The following is a 23,105-nucleotide window of genomic DNA, read 5'->3' as shown; positions in this document are numbered from 1 at the left end:
AACACACATATTCTTTTACACAATAAATAATAGAAGGAAAAACGTTCTGTAGAGTTAGTCGCTGGTGAGATAGGCGTTTACAGTCCGAATTGCCTCCGGGAAGAAACTCCTTCTCAACCTCTCCGTTCTCACTGCATGGCAACGGAGGCGTTTGCCTGACCGTAGCGGCTGGAACAGTCCGTTGCAGGGGTGGAAGAGGTCTCTCATGATTTTGTTTGCTCTGGAGTTGCACCTCCTGTTGTATAGTTCCTGCAGGGGGGTGAGTGAAGTTCCCATAGTGCGTTCGGCCGAACGCACTACTTCAGATTACAAAGTGAACAAGGTTCTTTTTATGGCACTTTTACTTTGCACAAGCAATAACCAGTAAGTGCGTGTCCTTATGTGAGTCTACGCACGTCTTATACTTGAGTTGTAAGCACTTCTGTGAGTTTAACCCCTGTCCCACTGTACGAGTTCATTCCAAGAGTTCTCCCGAGTTTGCCCTGATCCGAACTCGGAGATTTATGATAATGGACATTTGTCGGTACTCGGGGCTCTCGTGGACATTTTTCATCGTGTTGAAAAATCTTCACGAGTCTTCCCGTGCTTACCTGCCGTTAGCGAGTCTTCCCGAGTACCTGCCGTTAGCGCTAAGAGACGTCCCCGAGCTCCGACGTACCCGTTACGTTCATTCTCCGTGCTTACCACGAGTTTGATTTTTTTTAAACTCGGGAGAGCTCTTGGAATGAACTCGTACTGTGGGACAGGGCTATTACCACATCTGACCCTGTGCATATATATGACCCTATACATGGTATTTTATTGGGAATGGCAATGGTTTAGTTTTAAGAGATACAGTGCGGAAGCAGACCCTTCGGCCCACTGAGTCCCTGCCGACCAGCGATCCCCGCACACTCATGCTATCCTACACACACTAAAGACAATTTACAATTATACCACACCAATTGACCTGCAAATATGCACGTCTTTCGAGTGTGGGAGGAAACCAGAGATCCCAGAGAAATCGCACGCAGGTCACGGGGAGAACATGCAAACTCACTGGAGACAAGCACCCGTAGTCAGGATTGAACCCTGGTCTCTAGCACTGTAAGGCAGCAACTCTAACGCTGCGCCACCGTGCCGCCTGTTTGCTATTGCCACATCTGCCGAGATGGAGTGAGAGAGTGTGTGTGAGTGTGTGCCCCTGTGTGGGACGTTGGGATCCAGTCACTGACCCTGCCTCTCTCTATGTCCGCAGCTACCACCACCGACACCACAGAGAGGTCGGAGCACTTTAAGCCGTGCGCGGACAAGGACCTCGCCTACTGCCTGAACGAGGGAGAGTGCTTCATCATCGAGACCATCAATGGGAATAACAAACACTGCCGGTAGGTGTGTGTGCTGCCCCCAAGCCTGAGAGACTGTCAGCCTCCTCATGACCCAGTCTGCTACTGACAACAACACAGTCCTTCAACCCTTGGTGTGGAGTGTATTGCAACTGATCATGGACCATCCAGTTCAGCCACTGGTGTGTTCTCCTATCTAGTTTAACTAGCAGAGATTAGAATGGGAAGGCGGTGTGTTCATGGTGTAGTGTTTACTGGACCACAGTTATCTCGGCTGTTTTTTACTAAGTGGTTGTAATTGAAGGGCTTGCAAGGATCAGAGCTCAGCTCAACTAAAGAGCATAAGAAATAGAAGCAAGAATCATCTACTCAACCCTCATAGTCAATTCCAGCCTTCAATAGCTGACTGGTTACCTTAATCGCACTTCCCTGCACAAACCTATCGATTAATACCTCCAAAATTAATCAATCTCCGTCTTAGGCAGACTCAGTCCCTGAGCCTCCACAGTTCGTAGCTTCATCGACTCATAGGGGAAGACATTTCTTCTAATTTCAGGTCCGACCCATGATTTTGAATCTGTGATTCCTGGTTCTGGATTCCAGATCGGGGAACCCTCTTCCCTCCAATGTTAAGCACGACAATTTGCCTGCAATGGATTGTTTCATCCACAGATCCATGACAAAAGATTTTTTAATAGTTTACTTGTGGGATGTGGGTGTGGCTGGAAAGGCCAGTGTATGTTACCCACCCCTAAATGTCCTTTCTTCAAAGCTGCTTTCTTGAACGGCTGTAGTCAGGGAGAAGGTGTTCCCAGAAGGTGCAGTGGATTCCAGCCTGTAGGCCCAGTTGCAGTGAAGACCTGACAATATATTTCTAGACCAGTTTATCTAGTCGAGTCTAGTTTATTAAAGGGCGTGTCCCACTTTCACAACCTAATTCACGACCTCTGCCGAATTTGCCCTTGACTCATCCTCGCAGCATGATCATCACGAGGTCGTAGGAGGTCATAGGTAGGTCGTAGCAGGATGTGATGCTAGTCGTAGGTACTCGTGGCATCAAGTAGGTCGGGGCGTTTTTCTAGCCTGATGAAAAATGTCCACGAGTAAAAAAGGTTGTGAATTAGGTCGTGAAAGTGGGACAGGCCCTTTATTGCCATGTGTACCTGTCATGTGAGACTTAAGGCACAGTGAAAAGCTTTTGTTGCATACTAACCAGTCATACATGATTTCCAAGTCGGGATGGAGCAGAACATAGGATGGTGGTCCTCCCATCCACCTGCTGCCTTGGACATTCTTGCTGGTAGAAGTTGTGGGGATTGGAGGTGCTACCAGGAGATCAAGGCAAGGAACAGCAGTGACATTTGTGAACAGTACACTCTTCCGTCACTGCATTCCATCAATTGGCTGGGGTGGGGGGGATGGGTGTGGATGGGCTACTTTGTCCTCGATGGTGTCAAGCTTCATAACTGCTGATGGATCTACTCTCGATAAAGCAAGTGAAGCAGATTCCAACATAACCTCTGACTTGTGCTTCTCAACTTTGGGGTATCAGGAGGTGAGTCACTTAACCCCCGACGTGCTCTTGCATCATTTTAATTACGCTGGTCCAGTTGATTTTGTGATCAGTCAAGAGTTAAGAGAGTTAAATTGTCGTCTGTACACCGGTCAATAGTCAATGTTGTTTTATTGGTCACATAGGCAACTGCACAGTGACATTCATTTTGCATATATTACACCTGCGGGTGCCGCCATTTTTGGCGCAGTTATTCAAAGTCCAAAGTCCGGTTGGCCCGCGCGTTCGATGTCCCGCGGACCGACATGCCTCTCCTCTCCTCTCCTCCCCTCGCCCGGCCACCTTTGTGTCCCGGGGGACAACAATGGAACAATGAAATTCTCACTTGTGGCAGCAATACAGGCCTGTAAACACAATACGTATTAATACATATCATAAACAATCAAAAATAATGAATTAATAACCCCGATACTCATAATTAATGACCCCAATGCAAAGAAGCCCAGTCCCGCAGTGCAACCAAGACAGTCCACTGTTTATAGTTCTGTGAGGTTTCTCTGGTGTTAATGTTGCCGGACCTGGTGATGGGAATGCTGTTGAATCCCAGGAGTTGGCGGTTAAAACTGGACCTGTTGGTGAAGGCCATTACTTGTCATTTTTGTGGCCAGACTTCAAGAATCGAGAGTGTTTTATTGTCATTTGTCCCAGATAGAACAATGAAATTCTTACTTACAGCAGCACAACAGGATATGTAAACATAGTACACTGTAAACAATATAGTATACAAGAAAAAATGTTCAGTGTGTGTATGTATGTATATATATACAGTGTGTGGGTGTATATATGGAGAAACAGCATTGAAACAGGCCCTTCAGCCCACCAACTTCACCAATAATCACACATTCACACCAGTTCTGTTATTCCACGTTTTCATCCACTCACTACTAACTAGAGGCTAATTAAACTACAAGCCTGCACATGTTTGGGACGTGGGAGGAAACCGGAGTACCTGGAGGAAACCCACGCGGTCACAGGGAGAACTTGCAATCTCCACATGAGCAGCACCCGAGGTCAGGATTGAACCCATGTCTCTGGTGCTGTGAGGTTGTGGCTCTACCCGCTGTGCCACTGCACCATCCCTAATTGAGTAGTTTTAGTTTTAGAGATTCAATGCAGAAACAGGCCCTTCGGCCCACCGAAACGGCACTGACCAGTGATCCCCGCACATTAACAATATCCTTCACACACTACGGCCAATTTACATTCATATCATTCCAATTAACCTACAAATGTGTATGTGGTTGGGGTGTGGAACGAAACTGAAGATCTCAAGAGAAAACCCATGTAGGTCAAGGGGAGGATGTACAAACTCCGTACAGACAGCACCCGTAGTCGGGATCGAACCTGGGTCTCTGGCGCTGTAAGGCAGAAACTCTACCGCTGCACCACCACGCCTCCCTACCCAGCTGGGATAACAGCAATAAATCTGTCTCAGAGTGTAGGGTGCAAACGTGAGCTGAGATGCTGGGCTCCTTTAACTCTGCACGCAAGAGGACTTAATGGCCGGGCCCATGAACTTGGAGCACGGCACAAGTCAGCTCGTGATATCTCATTAGGGACCGACATCAGCTTGGAGTTTTGCATAGATCAAGAGTTAAATCAAGGACACAGGTTCTTTGGTGAGGCTGGAGACAGCTGGATGTGTGTGGTGTCTGGAGCTCTGAGCTTTGTAATTAAACCCTGGAGAATCTGATCCGCACCAAACACAAAACTCCATTTAAATTCTAGGTCATAACTCCTGCAACTAGATAAATGGGCCTCTGAAATAAACCTGCTGAATATTCATTGTCTGTGTAGAATGCAGCACGACAGAACATACACAAAGACAACTGGATGAAAGAACCTTAGAACTGAGGGAGGTTTGCCTGCAGTAAATATACAGCCCCTGCTAACGTCACCCACCTTGCCTCAGGTAGCCAGGCTGTGCACGCTAACCCTGTACATTCTACCCATCACGGACTCTCTGGTCACGAGCCCACACTGGCCCCGTGAACTCTCCCCCGCACTTAGCCTGTTCCCCACACTGACCATGTCCACTCTACCCCATACTGATCTTGTACACGTTTCCCTACACTGACCTTGATCCTTATGCCCCTGTCCCACTTAGGAAACCTGGACGGAAACCTCTGGAGACTCTGCGCCCCACCCAAGGTTTCCGTGCGGTTCCCGGAGGTTGCAGGTGGTTGCCGGAGGTTGCAGGTAGTGGAAGCAGGTAGGGAGACTGACAAGAACCTCCGGGAACCGCACGGAAACCGCACGGAAACCTTGGGTGGGGCGCAAAGTCCCCAGAGGTTTCCGTTCAGGTTTCCTAAGTGGGACAGGGGCATTACACTGACTCTGTCCACAATTGCCACTCAGAACTGCCCCTGCAACAGTGCATCCCTCTCTCACATCTGCCCCAGTGACAATGCAGCATCCCCAGAACTGCCCCTGCAACGATGCAGTAATCTCAGAACGGCAGCAAACTCCCTCCCCCAGTGCACTGGTGCCTCAGTGTCATCACAGCCCATATAGAGAGTGGGCTAATTAGATATGAGAGGTGATAAAACATTTTCTAAACAGTGGTGGAAGAAGGCCAGGGAGCTGTTCCAATGGAAAATAGTCTAACCAGGATATAACTAACATTTAGTTTGGAAACAGAATACTCACGGCTTGGGATGAAGACTAGTTGTTGTCATTCGTTGGGATCAACTGCAAATGATGCTGAGGAGGGAGAAATCAAGGAATCATTTAGAAGCAAATCTACGAAAATAGGGCAACAGAGAATAAAGATAAGCAATGGAGACTTCTCCTTTTGGAAGGTTTCAACTATCTAGAATAAATTTGCATGGAGATAGAGTGGAAGGAGGAAGAGGGAATGGGACTTAATGGTTTTACAAGATTCCCCTCATGCATAGCTCATAAAAAGACCAGCAAGCATGAAATCTCTAATATTGCTGGTAATTCGAAAGGAAAAGAATTAGCCATAAAGGAGCATCTCGACAATAATGATCAGGGCATGATGCAGAATGGAACTTATGTTTTTTTTTTATTGGCAAACAACACAATGGGAAATGGAAAGTACTTATATCGTTATCTGCAGAGATCAGGAGAAATAAACCCTGCCAATAAGCTGGAATAAAGGACTCACAAGCATTATGTAGGGGTTAGGATTGCAGCCAAAAGAGAAATTGGAAAGGGAGATAAAGAGTTCAACGAACAAATCAAAGAATTTAAAAGCAAAATTCAAGCTTTTGACAGATGCAAAGAAAAGAGAAAAGGATCTCACCGAGTTCTGCACATGCGCCGGGGAAGACATTTTATCGGCATGCTTCACTGCTTAATTTGGAAATAAGACCGCAAGAAATTGCAGAGAGTTCTGGACGTAGCCCAGACCATCTAGGTGGTGGAGGCCGGTTCCCTGGATACTTTCAAGAGAGAGCCAGATAGGGCTCTTAGCGGAATCAGGGGATATTGGGAGAAACATAGAAACATTAAAAATAGGTGCTGGAGTAGGCCATTCGGCCCTTCGAGCCTGCACCGCCATACAATATGATCATGGCCGATCATCCAACTCAGTATCCTGTACCTGCCTTCTCTCCATACCCCCTGATCCTTTTAACCACAAGGACCACATCTAACTCCCTCTTAAATATAGCCAATGAACTGGCCTCAACTACATTCTGTGGCAGAGAATTCCAGAGATTCACCACTCTCTGTGTAAAAAATGTTTTTCTCATCCCAGTCCTAAAAGATTTCCCCATTATCCTTAAACTGTGACCTCTTGTTCTGGCAGGAATGGTGTACTGATTGGGGATGATCAGCCATGATCACATTGGATGGTGGTGCTGGCTCGAAGGGCCGAATGGCCTACTCCTGCACCTATTGTCTATTGTCTATCATGCAAGCCAAGCTCCCTTCCAGTGATTCCATCTACACTTCACGCTGCCTCGGCAAACCCGCTGCATGATCAAGGACCAGTCTCACACCGGACACTCCCTCTTCTCCCCTCTCCCATCAGGAAATAGGTACAGAAGTGAGAAAACGCATTCCTCCAGATTCAGGGACAGTTTCTTCCGAGCTGTTATCGGGTAACTAAACCATACTATCATCAACTGGAGAGCAGTCCTTACTGGACTTTATCTTGCACTGAATGTTATTTGCTTCATCCTATATCTGTACACTGTGGACGGTTCGATTGTAATCATGTATAGTCCTTCTGCCAAATGGATACAAATGGATAGCACGCAACAACAAAAAACTCTTCGGTATATTTGTTATATTTCGGTACCTTGGTATATGTGACAATAAACTAAACTAACGAACAAACTAAGAGTGCCTCAGAAAAATGTCCCCAAGAACTCTACTAAATAACAAAAATATTAAAAGAACGATATTTTGTTGGCATTTTAGTGGATTAGCAGTTAGAAGAAGTAATCACGTAAGGATAGGTTATAAATAGTTGCAGAAAGGACATTAATTGGTAAAATAAGCCTGCATGTCTAGGTAGATTATGTCTGTGCATATTAAAACAATTTTGGGAAAAGATAACAGAGGCACAATTACTCACATATAGGTTCTTTGACAAGGATTTATGTGGGCCAGATTGGGACGTGAAACTTCATTGGCAAGTCAAATTCAAGAGAATCCCAAGGCATTTTATATCCACATTAAGACGATAACTAGGGAGATCCGTTCAGTTTAGTTTATTGTCATGTGTGTTGAGGTACAGTAAAAAGCTATTGGTGTGTTTGCCATCAGGTGAGTGGAAAAACAATACATGATTACAATCGAGCCATTTACGGTGTATAGATACATGATAAGGGAATAATGTTTAGTGCAAGGTATAGCCAGCAAAGTCCAATCACAACATTTAATCCTTCGACATTTTTGCCACCTCCAACGGGATCCTACCACAGGCGTCACATCTTCCCATCTCTTCCCCTTTCTGCTTTCCACAGAGACAGTTCCCTCCATAACTCCCTGGTCAATTCCCTTCCTACCCAAATCACCCCTTCTCCTGGCATGTTCCCATGCAACCGCAGGAAATGCTACATGTGTCACTTTACCTCCCCCCTTGACTCCATCCAAGGACCCAATCAGTCTTTCCAGGTGAGGCAGAGGTTCACCTGCACCTCCTCCAACCTCACCTACTTCATCCGCTGTTCCAGGTGTCAACTTCTCTACATCGGTGAGACCATGCGCAGGCTTGGCGATCTCTTCGCCCACCACCTCCGCTCAGTTTGTGCTCATCAACCTGATCTCCCGGTGGCTTAGCTGCTTAATTTGGGAATAAGACCACAAGAAATTGCAGAGAATCGTGGACATAGCTCAGACCATCTGGGTGGTGGGGGCTGGTTCTCTGGATACTTTCAAGAGAGAGCCAGATAGGGCTCTTAAAGATAGCTGAGTCAGGGGATATGGGGAGAAAGCAGGAACGAGGTACTGATTGTGGATGATCAGCCATGATCACATTGAATGGCGGTGCTGGCTCGAAGGGCCGAATGGCCTACTCAAAAGGTTCGAAGGTTCAAAGGTTATTTTATTGGTCACATGCACCTAGGTGTAGTGAAATGCTTCTTGCCACGCAGCACATAAAGAAAGAATACAGACATAACATTAATAAGAGTTTTAAACATAAAGAACATCCCCCCACAATGGTTCCCATTATGAGGGAAGGCCCAATGTCCAGTCCCCATCCCCAGTTCACCCATAGTCGGGCCTATTGAGGCCTCCACAGTTGCCTCCACGGAGACCAGATGTTCCAGGCCGTTCTCGCCGGGTGATGTTGCTCCGGCATCGGGAGAATCCTCACAGCGGCTTGGGACACCTGGAACGGCCGCTTACGTACTGGAGGCCGCGGCTTCCGAAGCCAACAAGGCCGCGCCGGATGGAGCTCCACTACTGGCGATCTCATCGAGAGATCCCAGGCTCCCGATGCAAAGTACAGCGCCGGCCGCTCCACAGTCCCGCAGGTCCGCGATGTTTTTCTCGGCGGTCTTCAGCTCACCGGAGCTCCAGCGCGGCGACCCGGGCAAGGCATCGCCCGCTCCGCTCCGCGATAGCGCTCCAGCGCCGTGCCGCTGCCGAAGCCGTGGTTCTGGGCGGTCCCCTACAGGAAACGCCACTCCAGGCCCGCTGGTAGGGTCTTTCCGTGAGGACGGGTCGAAACTGCAGCCCGGTGAAAAGCCGCCTCTCCGACCAGGTAGGGACCCTGAAAGATAATTTCCCTCTTCCCCCTTCCCCCCCACCTCCCACATAAAAAAAGTCTAGAACTCCAGAACAAAAACACTTTAACTAACTAAAAATTAAAGAAAAGAGATGAACAGCCGGACAGCTGCTGGCTGGGCAGCCATGCACAGGACAGCGCCCCTGCACCTATTGTCACTGTTTATTGTCTATTCAGATGCATGGGATTCTCAGTGCATTGGTAGTTTGGTTTCAGAAATGGTTTACTAATAGATGTCCGTGACCAGTTGTGTTCTGCAGGGATCAGTGGTGGATCCTCTGTTGTTTGTGATCTCTGACTTGAACATTAATGTGGATGCCTTGGTTAATAAGTTTGTAGACAACACAGAAATTTGTGGAGTTACAACAGTGAAAGTAACGATCTATCTCTTTCTGCATCTTTTGACAGCCCCTGGATTAGATGGTATTAGCTGCTGTAGGGTTGTGCTGTTTTCTCTGCAGCTTCAGAATCTAGGGGGAGACCTGACATGCCTCTCATCATTTATAAAATAAGGTAGGGTAGATTGTCAGAATCTTTTTTTCCCAGGGTTTAACATGTCAAAGACTTTAAGAAACATTTAGACAGACACAGGAACAGAATAGGATTAGAGGGATATGGGCCAAACGCAACCAGGTGGGACTAGTGTAGATGGGACATGTTGGTCGGTGTGGACAAGTTGGGCCGAAGGGCCTATTTCCACGCTGTATCACTATGACTGGAGGTCGTAGCTTTAAGGTGAAAATGGGGAAATTTAAAGGAGGAAGTTTTTTCACAGAGAGCGTGAAGTGCCTGAAGCATGCTGCCAGCTGTGGTTGTGGAAACAGGTACGTTAATGATTTTTAAAAGGCTTTTAGATAGTCACATACGTATGTTGCAAATGGAGGGATATGGATCCCGTGCAGGCAGAAGGGATTAATTGACCATGTTCAGAACAGGCATCATTGGCCATAGGGCCTGTTCCTTTTGCTGTACTGTTCTATAGTCTATGTTCCATAAAATAATGCCATAGGTCAGATGGACAACTGTCAGAACTAGGACAGAGCAAACCAGTGCAGCAACTCCAGGGTCTGTGATAGGAACGTTTATGAAAGCTTTATTCAAATGTAATGAAAAAATCATCTGGAGAGTAGCAGCAAGCAGATAGTCCAAAAGGAAACGTCAAGCTTCATCAGCAGTGAATATCTGAAGGGGCCACAGAAGGAAAGGAGATGGGTAATAGACATGAATTTTCAAAAGCCTGTGATGTTATTGCAGCTGACCTGATGGAGATCAGAAATTGTGAATTCAGCAGACATGGTCTGAATGAAAAGCAAAGCTGGGCCAAAACATTAAAACACAGAGTGGAGATTAAAACTCTCCCAAGACATAGAGGTTTGCAGGTTAATTGGCTTGTTAAAATTGTAAATTGTCCCTAGTGTGTGTAGGTTTGTGTTAGTGTGTGGGGATCGCTGGTCGGCACGGACCTGGTGGGCAGAACGGCCCGTTTCCACGCTGTATCTGTAAACTAAACTGAACTAAAGGGAGGTTATAGTTAGCAGAATTGACAGAAAGTCGTATGCAGCATTCCAATTGTAAGTGGTTCTGGTGGGCTCAGGCCAGGATGGTCTTTCTTTAATCAATGGATCTTGGAAATCAGGAACCCATTGGAAACATAAGGCATAAATATACAAATTGTCCCTAGTGTAGTTTAGTTGAGTTTCGAGATACAGCGCTGAAACAGGCCCTTTCGGACCACCAGGTCCGCACCGCCCAGCGATCCCCGCACATTAACACTATCCTGTACCCACTAGGGACAATTTTTTTTTTACATGAACCAAGTCAATTAACCTGCGTACCTGAACGTCTTTGGAGTGTGGGAGGAAACCGAAGATCTCGGAGAAAACCCATGCAGGTCACGGGCAGAACGTACAGACTCCGCACAGACAGCACCCGTAGTCAGGATCGAACCCGGGTCTCCGGCGCTGCATTCACAGTAAGGCAGCAGCTCTACCGCTGCCTTACAGCGATCCATGGTGTTAATGTGCGGGGATCACTGGTCGGTGTGCACTCGATGGGCCAAAGGGCCTGATTCCACACTGTATTTCTAAACTACACTAAATAAGGGATCTAGTGAAAATTCTGAAATGGAGGTTCTCAGATTTCTCGAGGGAAAGGGCACAACAGCTGATAAAGGTCAATAAAGTTGAGGTGAGAGGGTGAAGATTTAATAGGAACCTGAGGGGCAACTTTTTACACAAAGGGTGATAAGTGTAGAGAAGGAGCTGCAGGAGTTCAGGCAGGTACTATCACAAAGTTTAACAAACAATTGGACATGTACATGGGTAGGATATGTTTAGAGGGATATGGGCCAAACGCAGGCTGGTGGGACTCGTATAGATGGGGCATGTTGGTCGGCATGGACAAGTTGGCCTGTTTCCATGCTGTATGACTATGACTTTCTGAAAGTTAAGATTTAGATCGGCCCTGATTGAGTTGAGTTAGATAAAGAATAGGAGTAGAATTAGGCCATTCGGCCCATCACATCGACTCCGCATTCAATCATGGCTGATCTATCTCCCCCTCCTAACCCCAAGTCCCTGCCTTCTACCCATAACCTCTGACACCTGTACTAATCGAGAATCTATCTATCTTGGCCTTAAAAATATCCATTGACTTGGCCTGCACAGCCTTCAGCGACAAAGAAATCCACAGATTCACCACCCTCTGACTGAAGAAATTTCTCCTCGTCTCCTTCCTGAAAGATCGCCCTTTAATTCAGAATGCACTCCTTCTGTTCCTGTGTCCCTTCGCCTCTGGGCTGATGCTGCAGAAGATGCACAGACTGGCCAAGACATCGCCGATGGTGCAAGTGCTTCATGGCATCTGTTCTGGGAAGGAGAGTGCGTATTTTTAGCGAAGCCTTGACCATTACTGTCTGAGGTTAGAGCCTTGGTGCCTTATTGCAGGTGTTGAATGTTGACTCTTCCACCTTGCTCCAGGGCTTGAGTTCCCACAATGATTCTTAGCTCACCCAGAAGCAAATCTTTCCTGAACTTCCCACCTCCCGAATTGCTGACTGTCTGTTGCGTGAAGCTAATTGACTTGGGTCGACCCCAGCTTGTCGGGGACTGAATGCCCAATGCTTAGAATCAAGCATAATAATTGCCAGTCGAGTTTAAGGAATGGATCAAGAGTCAAGAGTCAATTCAATCAGGTGAAATCAGGCAGAGACCAACGTTTGGAATAAGCAGGTCAGAGATCAAAGGTCAGGGATCGAGGTGGGCTGAGGTCAAATATGAGGGATTTAAGGGCCTGTCCCACTTTCACGACCTAATTCACGACCTTTTTTACTCGTGGACATTTTTCATCAGGCTAGAAAAACGCCCCGACCTACTTGATGCCACGAGTACCTACGACTAGCATCACAACCTATCTACGACCTACCTACGACCTCCTATGACCTCGTGACGACCATGCTGCGAGTATGAGTCAAGGGCAAACTCGGCAGAGGTCGTGCATTAGGTCGTGAAAGTAGCACAGGCCCTTAACTACACTGACACTTACTGGTTTGAGTTTAGTACCAAATCTGAAAGATACCACAGCTCACTTCGCTAAAATCTGCCTACTCCTCTAATTATAAAACATGCTCTTCTCCAAATGTAATCCCTTCACCACCAGCCGGCCATGCCCTCAGTTGCCAAGTCTCAAACCATTGGCATCCACCGACCTTCCCTCTCTGCCCCTTTAATTCCCCCCCATGTTCCTCCATCAATTCACTCAACTCCATAGGCGATGTTTCGGGTCAAGACCCTTAATCGGACTGAGAGTCTGGGAGACCCTTCATCGGACTCTCAGTCCGATGAAGGGTCTCGTCCCGAAAAGTCACCTTTTCCTTTTCTCCAGAGATGCTGCCTGACCCCCTGAGGGTTACTCCACAATGTGGTGTCCATTTTCCGACTTCCACCAAAGAAAGTTCCATTCTAACATGGCATCCCAGTGCGTGGTGCTCTAGTAATGGTTAAACCTGCCGTTAATATTGCGACTGCACAACATCCATAAAAATAACAATCCCTAGATTAGCTGACCACTGCCTTGTCTCTGGAGAAGGCTAAACATGCCTTTGCATTTTATCATCTTTGAAGCTCTGAATAATTTTCTGCCTATTTGTTAACAGACAAAAATAATTTTTCAAATGGCTAAGTGATAAAATGATACAGAGTTCAGTTTGAAAATATCCTTTAATTGAATCAGACGGAGGGTTTTAGTTGAACTTTTCATGCAGCAGCCGAATTACCAGACCTTATTCCACATAGTAATGAATGCAACAAATAAATCCTGCCTAGGTTATTTTTTAAATGAATAAGCTCCCTCCCAACAGTGGAATGAATTTTATAATATCATCTTAAACGGAAGTTTGCAGGGGACTATGTGGAGAGAGTGCTTTGTAAAATGAATCATTTATAAAGCTAAATCCTGTGCAATCCGGCCGCTGGACGTTTCCCCCTCATTCGGCGTGAGCTGACGGAGGCATTTGGAAGTGTAAGAGCACAAGAAATTATTGATTAGTACGGGCGTCAGGGGTTAGGGGGAGAAGGCAGGAGAGTAGGGTTGAGAGGGAAAGACAGATCAGCCACGAAATGCTTGCATTTATTTCAAGATGGCCAGGATACAAAACCAGGGATGGAACACTGACGCGCTAAAAAGCGCTGGTCAAGCCACATTTGGAGAACTACTAGCAATTTTGGGGCACCATATCTGAGAAAGGATGTGCTGGCTCTGGGGAGTGTGCAGAGGAGGTTTACAAGAACGATCCCAGGATTGAGTGGGCTAACATATGATGAGCGTTTGACGGCACTGGGCCTGTAATCGCTGGAGTTCAGAATGATAAGGAGGGACCTCATTGAAACTAATCGAATAGTGAAAGGCTTGGATAGAGTAGATATGGAGAGGATGTTTCCACTTATGGGAGAGTCTAGGACTAGAGGTCATAGGCTCAGAATTAAAGGACGTTCCTTTAAGAAGGAGTTGAGGAGGAATTTCTTTAGTCAGGGGGTGGTGAATCTGTGGAATTCTTTGCCACAGAAGGTTGTGGAGGCTGTCAATAGATATTTTGAAGGCAGGGATAGATAGATTCTTGATTAGTACGACTCATGATGGGGCACAGGTCCTTCAGCCCACTGAGTCAAAGCTGACCAATGATCACCCACACACTAAACCTGTCCTACACACTAGGGACAATTTTTTTTAATTAAAAAAAATATTTTTTTTTTTTTTTTAAATTAGAATCAAACACATATTATAAACATTTCATGTATATCAGTCGTACATTATTAATGTCATCAATTGTGGATTGATTCTGCTAGTTTTTTTTTAAAGATAGGAAGTAAGAGAGAAAGGCACTAGGGACAATTTTCAGATGCCAATTAACCTGCAAGCCTACACGCCTGTGGTGTAGGAGGAAACTGGAGCACCTGCAGAAAACCCACGCGGTCACAGACAGCACTCATGGTCGTAGGATCAAAGCTGGGTCTCTGGCGCTGTAAGGCAGCAACTCTACCGCTGCGCCACCGTGATATCATATCTCGTATGATCGTAAGCTCAAGTTTGCATTCCCCATTAACTGGTTGCCACCTTGCTGGTTAAATATCTGTCTACCTCCCCTGAAAAATTCTTCCAACTCTCTGCTTCCACCACGCTGGAGGGTGAAAGTTCCCCAACCCTCTCCACCCCCCCCCCCCCCCCCCCCCCCCCCCCCCCCTCTGGGGAGAAACCGCTGCATCTTTCTTTAAAACAGTGACATTTAGTTTCCTCACCACATCTAACCTGCCAACACCCCTGGGAAACATATGTACTTTCAATTGGCCACCTTTCGTTCTTCTGAACTCCAGCAGACACAGATCCAGCATGGCCATACGACTATGTACCCGTTCTACATGCCAGCCTTTGCTGTGCTGCTAACATCGTTCATGATATAAGGAGACCAGCTCTATATATAGTACTTCAGATGTCGTCTCACAATATCTTTTATATTAGTGCAACCTACTTTTGTATTCAATTCCCTTTGCAATAAATGAAAATATTCAGTTAGCTTTCCTAATCGCATGTATTACCCACATGCTGATATTTTGTGCGTCATGCACCAGGATATCCAGATCCTACTCCATCTCATAGCCCTGCAATCTCTCATCACTTAGACTTCCTGCTGCCTTTATGTTTTCCCAGACAGTATGAGCCAGTTCATATTGTCCCACATTGTACTCGATTTGTCAGATCTTTACACATCAAGGGTTTTTATGCCCTCTTCTAAAACTTATTTTCCAACCCACCTTTGCATTATCGGCAAATTAAAGCCCTGTCCCACTTTTCCGAGTTATTCACAAACTTTCCCGAGTTTTCCCCTTGATTTGAACTTGGAGAATTACGGTAATAGCCGTTCGTAGGTACTCAGGGCTATTTTTTTAACTCGTGGACATTTTTCAACATTGAAAAAACGCCCCAACTTACCTGATGCCCCGAGTTCCTACAGCTGGCATTACAAGCCACTACAAAACATATGCGGACTCCTACGGACTCCTACGGACATTACCCGACATTCCCTGAGTTTGAGTCAAGGGGGAAAACTCAGGAGAGTTCGTGAGTAACTCAGGAAAGTGGGACAGGGCTTTTAGCAACCTTCCCTTCAGTTTTTAGTTTCAGTTTAGAGATACATTGCCCACGGAGTCCGCGTCGACCAGCGATCCCCAAAACACTTGCACTATCCAACATACTTGGGACGATTTACAGTTTTACCGAATTCTACAATTCTGTACATGTTTGGAGTGTGGGGGGAAACCGGAGCACCCAAGAACTGCCCATGCAGTCACAGGGAGAACATACAAACTCCGTACAGATAGCGCCCGTCGTTAGGATCGAACCGGGTCTCTGGCATTGAGCTGCTGCGAGTGACTCGCCAGCCCGGCAAACACTGGCCAGCCCGGCAAACACTCGCCAGCCCGGCAAACACTGGCCAGCCCGGCAAACACTGGCCAGCCCGGCAAACACTGGCCAGCCCGGCAAACACTGGCCAGCCCGGCAAACACTCGCCAGCCCGGCAAACACTCGCCAGCCCGGCAAACACTGGCCAGCCCGGCAAACACTCGCCAGCCCGGCAAACACTCGCCAGCCCGGCAAACACTGGCCAGCCCGGCAAACACTGGCCAGCCCGGCAAACACTGGCCAGCCCGGCAAACACTGGCCAGCCCGGCAAACACTCGCCAGCCCGGCAAACACTCGCCAGCCCGGCAAACACTCGCCAGCCCGGCAAACACTGGCCAGCCCGGCAAACACTGGCCAGCCCGGCAAACACTGGCCAGCCCGGCAAACACTCGCCAGCCCGGCAAACACTCGCCAGCCCGGCAAACACTTGCCTGCCCCGGCTCTCCGTCCGCATGTCCCCGCCGCTGCTTCTGCTTCCATCCCTCCTTCAGCCCCGGCTCTCCAACACCCGCGGCCCTTGCAGTTGATATGCGTTTTTACATTTTTGTTGATCACAGAATTTCTCACGTTCACTGATTCTCATGTTGAAAGCGTGTGTGTTGCCAGCCAATTTACAACTTCACCAAAGCCAATTAACCGACAAACCTGCATGTCATTGGTGTGTGAGAGGAAACCGGAGCACCCAGAGAAAACCCACGTGGTCACGGAGAAACGTACAAACTCCGTACAGACAGCACCTGGAGTCAAGATCTAACCCGGGTCCCTGGCACTGTAAGGCAGCAACTCTACCACTGCGCCACCATGCCATTGTCTGCCACCATTGGGGGGTGGAGGGGAAAGGACAGCAATTGTCAATTATTTGGTTTGATACCCTGCATCAGGACCGATGGACAAGACATATTTCGATCCTAAATTTCACCAGGCATTATGGGGAGAATGAGCTGTGATGCATCTGTGATGCAGAAGGCAGGAGAATGGGGTTAGGAGGAAGAGATAGATCAACCATGGTTGAATGGCATTGATGGGCCGAATGGCCTAATTCTGTTCCTATCAGTGATGACCTTTTGACCGACTGGATTTTCTCTGGGTACTCCACATCCCAAAGACGTGCAAGTTTCTTCTCTTCGCTCCCGTCTCTCACTCTCTCCACATGATGTGGTGAGCTGTCAGATTATGTTGTGTTTGGTTTTTGTGTTACAAGTCGTTGCTTTCTGTGGCTTCTCCAATTACCTGGCAACTGTTGCAATCCCCAAGTCCACCTGTTGAGCGACGTCCTTCGAAAATTCCCAGCAAGGTTGTCAGACTGTGCTGTGTGCTGTGGAAGGCTTCCTGATGTGGACATGATGCCTTTGCTCCTGAGATATCACCTGAAGTGTCTGCTTTGAGAACATTCTCTGCATGATTTATGGCTAACCAGTCAGTAATTCCCAGCTCTATGTTTTCAATCACTGTTTTAAAACTGGAACGTTCACAGAGTTGTGATCAATGAAATGTTTCAGTCAAACTCAACACATTCGGTCTTCATTTCTTGAAATGCTTTTGGTATCATTCCATCTCCTCCTATGACTGATGATAATAGCTATTTCACGATGATGCTCCAATCAGCTATAATTTGTCAATATATTCTCTGCGCTAAGTGCTTGAGCTGGCAAACATTTCCTTTCCTTTCTCCCTGTTGCCTCATTCCCTCCTCGTTTCTCTGTGTTTACTCTCTCTCTCCTCTCCTCTCCTCCACTCCTCTCCATTGCTCTCAGCGATTCCTGAAAAAAAATCACAGGGCCCGATCCAGTCTGAAAAGCAGGACACAAAATACTGGCGTAATTCAGCGGGTCAGGCAGCATCTCTGGAGAGAAGGAATGGGCAACCTTTTGGGTCAAGACCCTTCTTCAGACTGAGAGTCAGGGGAGGGGGAGCTACAGAGATAAGGAAGTGTAATGTGTAGAATGTGACGTCTATAGGGGTGCAGATCAAGGCAAATGTAGAATAGATCATTGTTAGCTAGGAGAGGGTAAAGTGTAGGTACACAAAAATGCTGGAGAAACTCAGCGGGTGCAGCAGCATCTATGGAGCGAAGGAAATAGGCAACGTTTCGGGCCGAAACCCCTGGGTTTTGGCCGGAAACGTTGCCTATTTCCTTCACTCCGTAGAAGCTGCTGCACCCGCTGAGTTTCTCCAGCATTTTTGTGTACCTTCGATTTTCCAGCATCTGCAGTTCCTTCTTAAACAGAGATAAAGTATAAGCTGCCCAAGCGAAATATGAGGTGCTGTTCCTCCAATTTGTGCTGGGCCTCACTCTGACAACGGAGGAGGCCCAGGACAGAAAATCAGTGTGGGAATGGGAGGGGGAGTCAAAGTGCTGAGCAGCCACAGTCTGAAAAGCAAATGTTTATCACCACCACTGGCCCATTCTTAGTCACGTGTGTGACCAAAAAGATGAAAAATTGTGGAATACATCTCTTCGATTTTTCTGAAAGCAATGCAGGTAGATTGTTTTTTTTTCACTGTATTTCTGATTCATATGTTTTTTGAAGTTTATCAAGTGAAATTTTTGTTTTACGCTGACAATGTTTGTTCAGGGTCAGAGGTCAAATATGCCGGTCACGTGTGTGTGGCCTCACACAGAAGCATTTTTTTCATAACTCCGTTTTATCGTGCAAACTCCGTGAATTTTAAAAAGCTGGACGTGCATTATAGTTCTGTAGGTAGGAAAATAGCAATGAATAAGATACCACAACAAAGAGAATGAGGCAGGAAACAACATTTAAATAAACTATTTTATCCATTTGCTTCAGGCACATAATCTTCAACTGTAGTATCTGGTGGTGTTACAATAATTTTTTTTAATGTATTACTTCATGTGATGCCATCTGGTCACGTGTGTGACATTTGGTTCACTTTCCAAATAAAGGCTCTACTCATTACTTTCTTCCTTGGGACATTTTCTTTAGCCCTCGTTCCCACTGTCCCTCTGATCGCGAGCTTTACTTTGTTAACCAGTCTTCTGGCATGCGCCGCCAAACGCTCGCCATAGGTTAACCCACTCATTCCTGAGATCGTTCTTGCAAACATCTTCTGGACCCTCTCCAGAGCCAGCACATCCTTCCTCAGATATAAATTGCACTGCCTCACTGTTGCCGAAGCTTGTGGCATCTAGACGTTGAGGCAAAGTGTCAGTGGGCACTGCAGTCTCTTTAATTCCAGTCCACCGAAAAACCGTGCAAGAAAGGAAGATTAAAGGCTCTAAATTCTGCACTGCCTTTCACAGCATTTGGGCACCAGGAACCATTTTGGATCGCTGCATTGTTGAAAAGATGGGAGTGACGTTGTGCATATCAAGTTTTCAAACACAGCAGGAGGAAAATGTGTCGATCACAGCACGTGGTTAAATCAAATAAAACTGCAGGTGCTGGAAATCTGTGTGGTTGGAATGGTAAACTTCGGGAGGAGTTAATGGGAATAAAGTGAAGTTAATGGGATTAGTGCAGGATTAGAGTCAATTGCTATTGATTTATCATGTTCACATGTAGCAAACCAAGCGACAAGGTTTATTTTGTGTGGTATCCAGGCACATTAGCACATCGGGTGCAAAGGAGAGAATTAACAAGAGGTTGTGTTGCAGGTGCAGAGAAAGTGCAAGACTGCAACAAAGTAGGTTGGAAGATTGGTAATTTGCGCTTGGCACATGAGTGATTCGTACAGAGTTTACTCAGGGTGGCAAAGCTGTTCTTGAATCTGGAGCTCTGTGTTTGCATGCTTTTGTACTTTCTGCTCAAGGGGAGAGGCGGGAAGGAGAGAATGACCAGGGTATGAGAGGCCCTTCTTTGTGAGGGCTGCTGTCCTGAGGCAGTGTGAAGTGTAGATGGAGTTGGTGGGTTGGAGGCTGGTTTTCTGTAACGGAACGGGCTGCCTTCACAATTCTTTGCAATTTCTTGCAGACTTGAGCAAAACTGTTGCCAAACTGAGCTGTGATGCATCTGGGCAGAAGGCAGGAGAATGGGGTTAGGAGGGAGAGATACATCAGCCATGATTGGATGGTGGAGTAGACCTGATGGGCCGAATGGCCTAATTAAGGCACGTTACATTATTGCATCTTTGGCACCGGGATGATAGTGGTCTTCTTAACGCAGGTGGGAAGCTCAGATTGGAATATGGAGCGGTTAAGGGTGTGATTTTGGTGGTCAGTAGACTGCAGTTCCTATATCCGTGCAGTATCGCACAATGAATATATGTAAACTGAACCAGTTTAGTGAAGTGGACCAGCTGATAAAAAGTCAGTTTGCCTGGTTTTCCCTCTGCAAATACAGTGTGGGTCGCTGAGTATTTCTGTATTTTTCTGTTTCTGGGAGTGGTGTTGGCTTTGGGATGGATATTGCTCGGGAGATGAGCAGGTTTCTGCTGCATTCCTGGTGTAAAATAAGCGTAAATATTTGATGGGACTTTCATTTAACTTGAACACAACAGGTCAGTGGGGGTCGAATGAAACAAGAATTCATATGATATGCATCGTGGCATCTTCTTTTCATGCCCACCAACCAAGGCCCCTTCTGCCAACTGTAGAATTCAGTTGTTTTACTGCCTGGAGGTTCAGCAGTTGGAGCACCCAGAGCTGCTGTGCACACACTGTTGTGTACACACTCACACAGTGTACACACTGTCATGTACACACTCACACAGTGTACACACTCCCGTGTACGCACTCACACAGTGTAGACACTCCCGTGTACGCACTCACACAGTGTACACACTCCTGTATGCACACTCACACTGTGTACACACTCCTGTATGCACACTCACATAGTATATACACTCCCGTGTACACACTCTCACAGTGTCCATACTCCTGTATACATACTCACATAGTGTACACGCTCCCATGTACACACACACACAGTGTACACACTCCTGTGTATTCACTCCCACAGTGTACTCCTCCCTGGTGTACACAGTCCTACAGTATGCACACCTGTATACACATTCCTGTGTACACATTCACATAGTGTACACACTCCTTTGTACACACTCCTACAGTGTACACATTCGTACAGTATACACACTCCCACAGTGCACACATTCCCACAATGTACGCACTCCTGTGTACGCTTTCCCACAGTGTACACACTCCCATTGAGTACACTTTCCCACAGTGACTAGGCAAAAGTGCATTAAAATGATCTGAGTTTGGCAGCAGAATGGAAAGAAAAGTTGAGCAATAGATTATTGTAAAAGGATTAACAAGTAAGTAAATCAGAGCTGGCAAGTGACCTGGTCACTAATTGATTGTAGAACGCACAACACTTTAAAAAGAGTCAGCACAACTGTGAACTGATGGATTCTCCTGGGAATATATGTGGAGAATACATGTGGAGCCAGTGAGAAGCAGATTAGAATATAACTGCATTATTTAGCATTTTCTGAAAGATTGAACATTAGTTGGTAAATACAAATGATGGAATGATTTTGACAGCCTTAAAAGTCGTCTCTAGAGACGATGTCAATCTTATAGTGTTTAGTTTAGTTTAGTTTCGAGATACAACGTGGAAACAGGCCCTTCGACCCACTGAGTCCACGCTGACCAGTGATCCCCGCACATTAACACTATCCTACATACTAGGGACAATTTACAATTTTACCGAAGCCAATTAATCTATAAACCTCTACGTCTTTGGACTGTGTGAGGAAACCAGAGATCCCTTAGAAAACACACGCAGGTCATGGGGAGAACATTCAAACTCCGTACAGTCAGGATCGAACCGACGCTGTAAGGCAGCAACTCTGCTGCTGCGCCACAGTGCTGCCCATGGCTTGGACATTGCAAACCCAGCTTGAGGATTCAGTGCCACAGGGAACTGCAGGTGCAAAACATAAAGCGCTGGAGGAACTCGGCGGCTCAGGCAGCAACTGTGAAGGGAATGGACAGGCGATTCTTGCTGCAGGCAAAATCTGACCATGTAGCCCCTCAATCTGTGGAGATGCGGTCTCTTTAGCACAGTCCTCAGATCAGTAAAAGAAAAATTATCTCTTTTAAACTATGCCGCCAGTGTCTCAGAATCAATTGCATGCCAGCTTTCCCGAGCCCAATCGCAGCATTTAAGGAGACTCAAGAGACTGCAGATGCTGGAATCTGCTGCACCATACAATCTGCTGGAGGAACTCAGCGGGTCGCGCAGCATCGGTGAAAGGAAAGGAATGGTTGAAACTCTCATCCCGGCCTGAAGCTAGGTCTTGGCCTGAAACATCAACTATTCCTTTACCCACTAAGTTTCCCCAGCAGATTGCCCGCAGCAAAATTTAAGTATGTTTCATAGAATATGGATGTTATGGGCAAGAGTACATAGTTTAGAAACAAAAAGCTGGAGTAACTCAGCATGTCAGCCAGCATCTCAGGAGAAACAGAATAGGTGATACACCCTCACTGTAACACTCAGACTAATGAAGGGGTCTGAAGAATATATATGTGTGTATATGTATGCATGTATATGTGTGTATATGTATGCATGTATATGTGTGTATATGTATGCATGTATATGTATGCATGTATATGTGTGTATATGTATGCATGTATATGTGTGTATATGTATGCATGTATATGTGTGTATATGTATGCATGTATATGTGTGTATATGTATGCATGTATATGTGTGTATATGTATGCATGTATATGTGTATATGTATATGTATATGTGTGTATATGTATGCATGTATATGTGTGTATATGTATGCATGTATATGTGTGTATATGTATGCATGTATATGTGTGTATATGTATGCATGTATATGTACGTATATACTTTTTTGTTTGTTTATTTTATTGCTGCAGTGTACTATGTTTACATATTCTGTTGTGCTGCCGGAAGTAAGAATTTCATTGTTCTATCTGGGACATGACAATAAAACACTCTTGGCGCTTGAAGAAGGGACTCGACCCAAAACGTCACCTACCCCTTCTCTCCAGAAATGCTGCCTGACCCGCTGAGTTACTGCAGCTTTTTGTGTCCATCTTCGGTTTAAACCAGCATCTGCATTTCCTTCCGACACATTACGTCAA

At 46.4% G+C, this 23,105-nt stretch overlaps 1 protein-coding gene across 2 annotated transcripts in view; it reads left to right on the top strand.

Moving 5' to 3' along the window:
- LOC129712990 (pro-neuregulin-3, membrane-bound isoform-like) overlaps positions 1-23,105 on the top strand; it is a 298,967-nt gene that overhangs the window by 189,042 nt on the left and 86,820 nt on the right. For both annotated transcript variants that reach the window (XM_055661825.1, XM_055661824.1), the window contains exon 2: positions 1,238-1,367. In XM_055661825.1, the coding sequence (XP_055517800.1) occupies positions 1,238-1,367 (130 nt within the window). The remainder of the gene's footprint in view (positions 1-1,237; positions 1,368-23,105) is intronic.

The sequence above is a fragment of the Leucoraja erinacea genome, chromosome 34 (genome assembly GCF_028641065.1).
Source record: "Leucoraja erinacea ecotype New England chromosome 34, Leri_hhj_1, whole genome shotgun sequence".
Taxonomy (NCBI): domain Eukaryota; kingdom Metazoa; phylum Chordata; class Chondrichthyes; order Rajiformes; family Rajidae; genus Leucoraja; species Leucoraja erinaceus.
The sequence above is the reverse complement of the archived record's forward strand: the minus strand, read 5'-3'. Positions and strand labels throughout refer to the sequence as shown.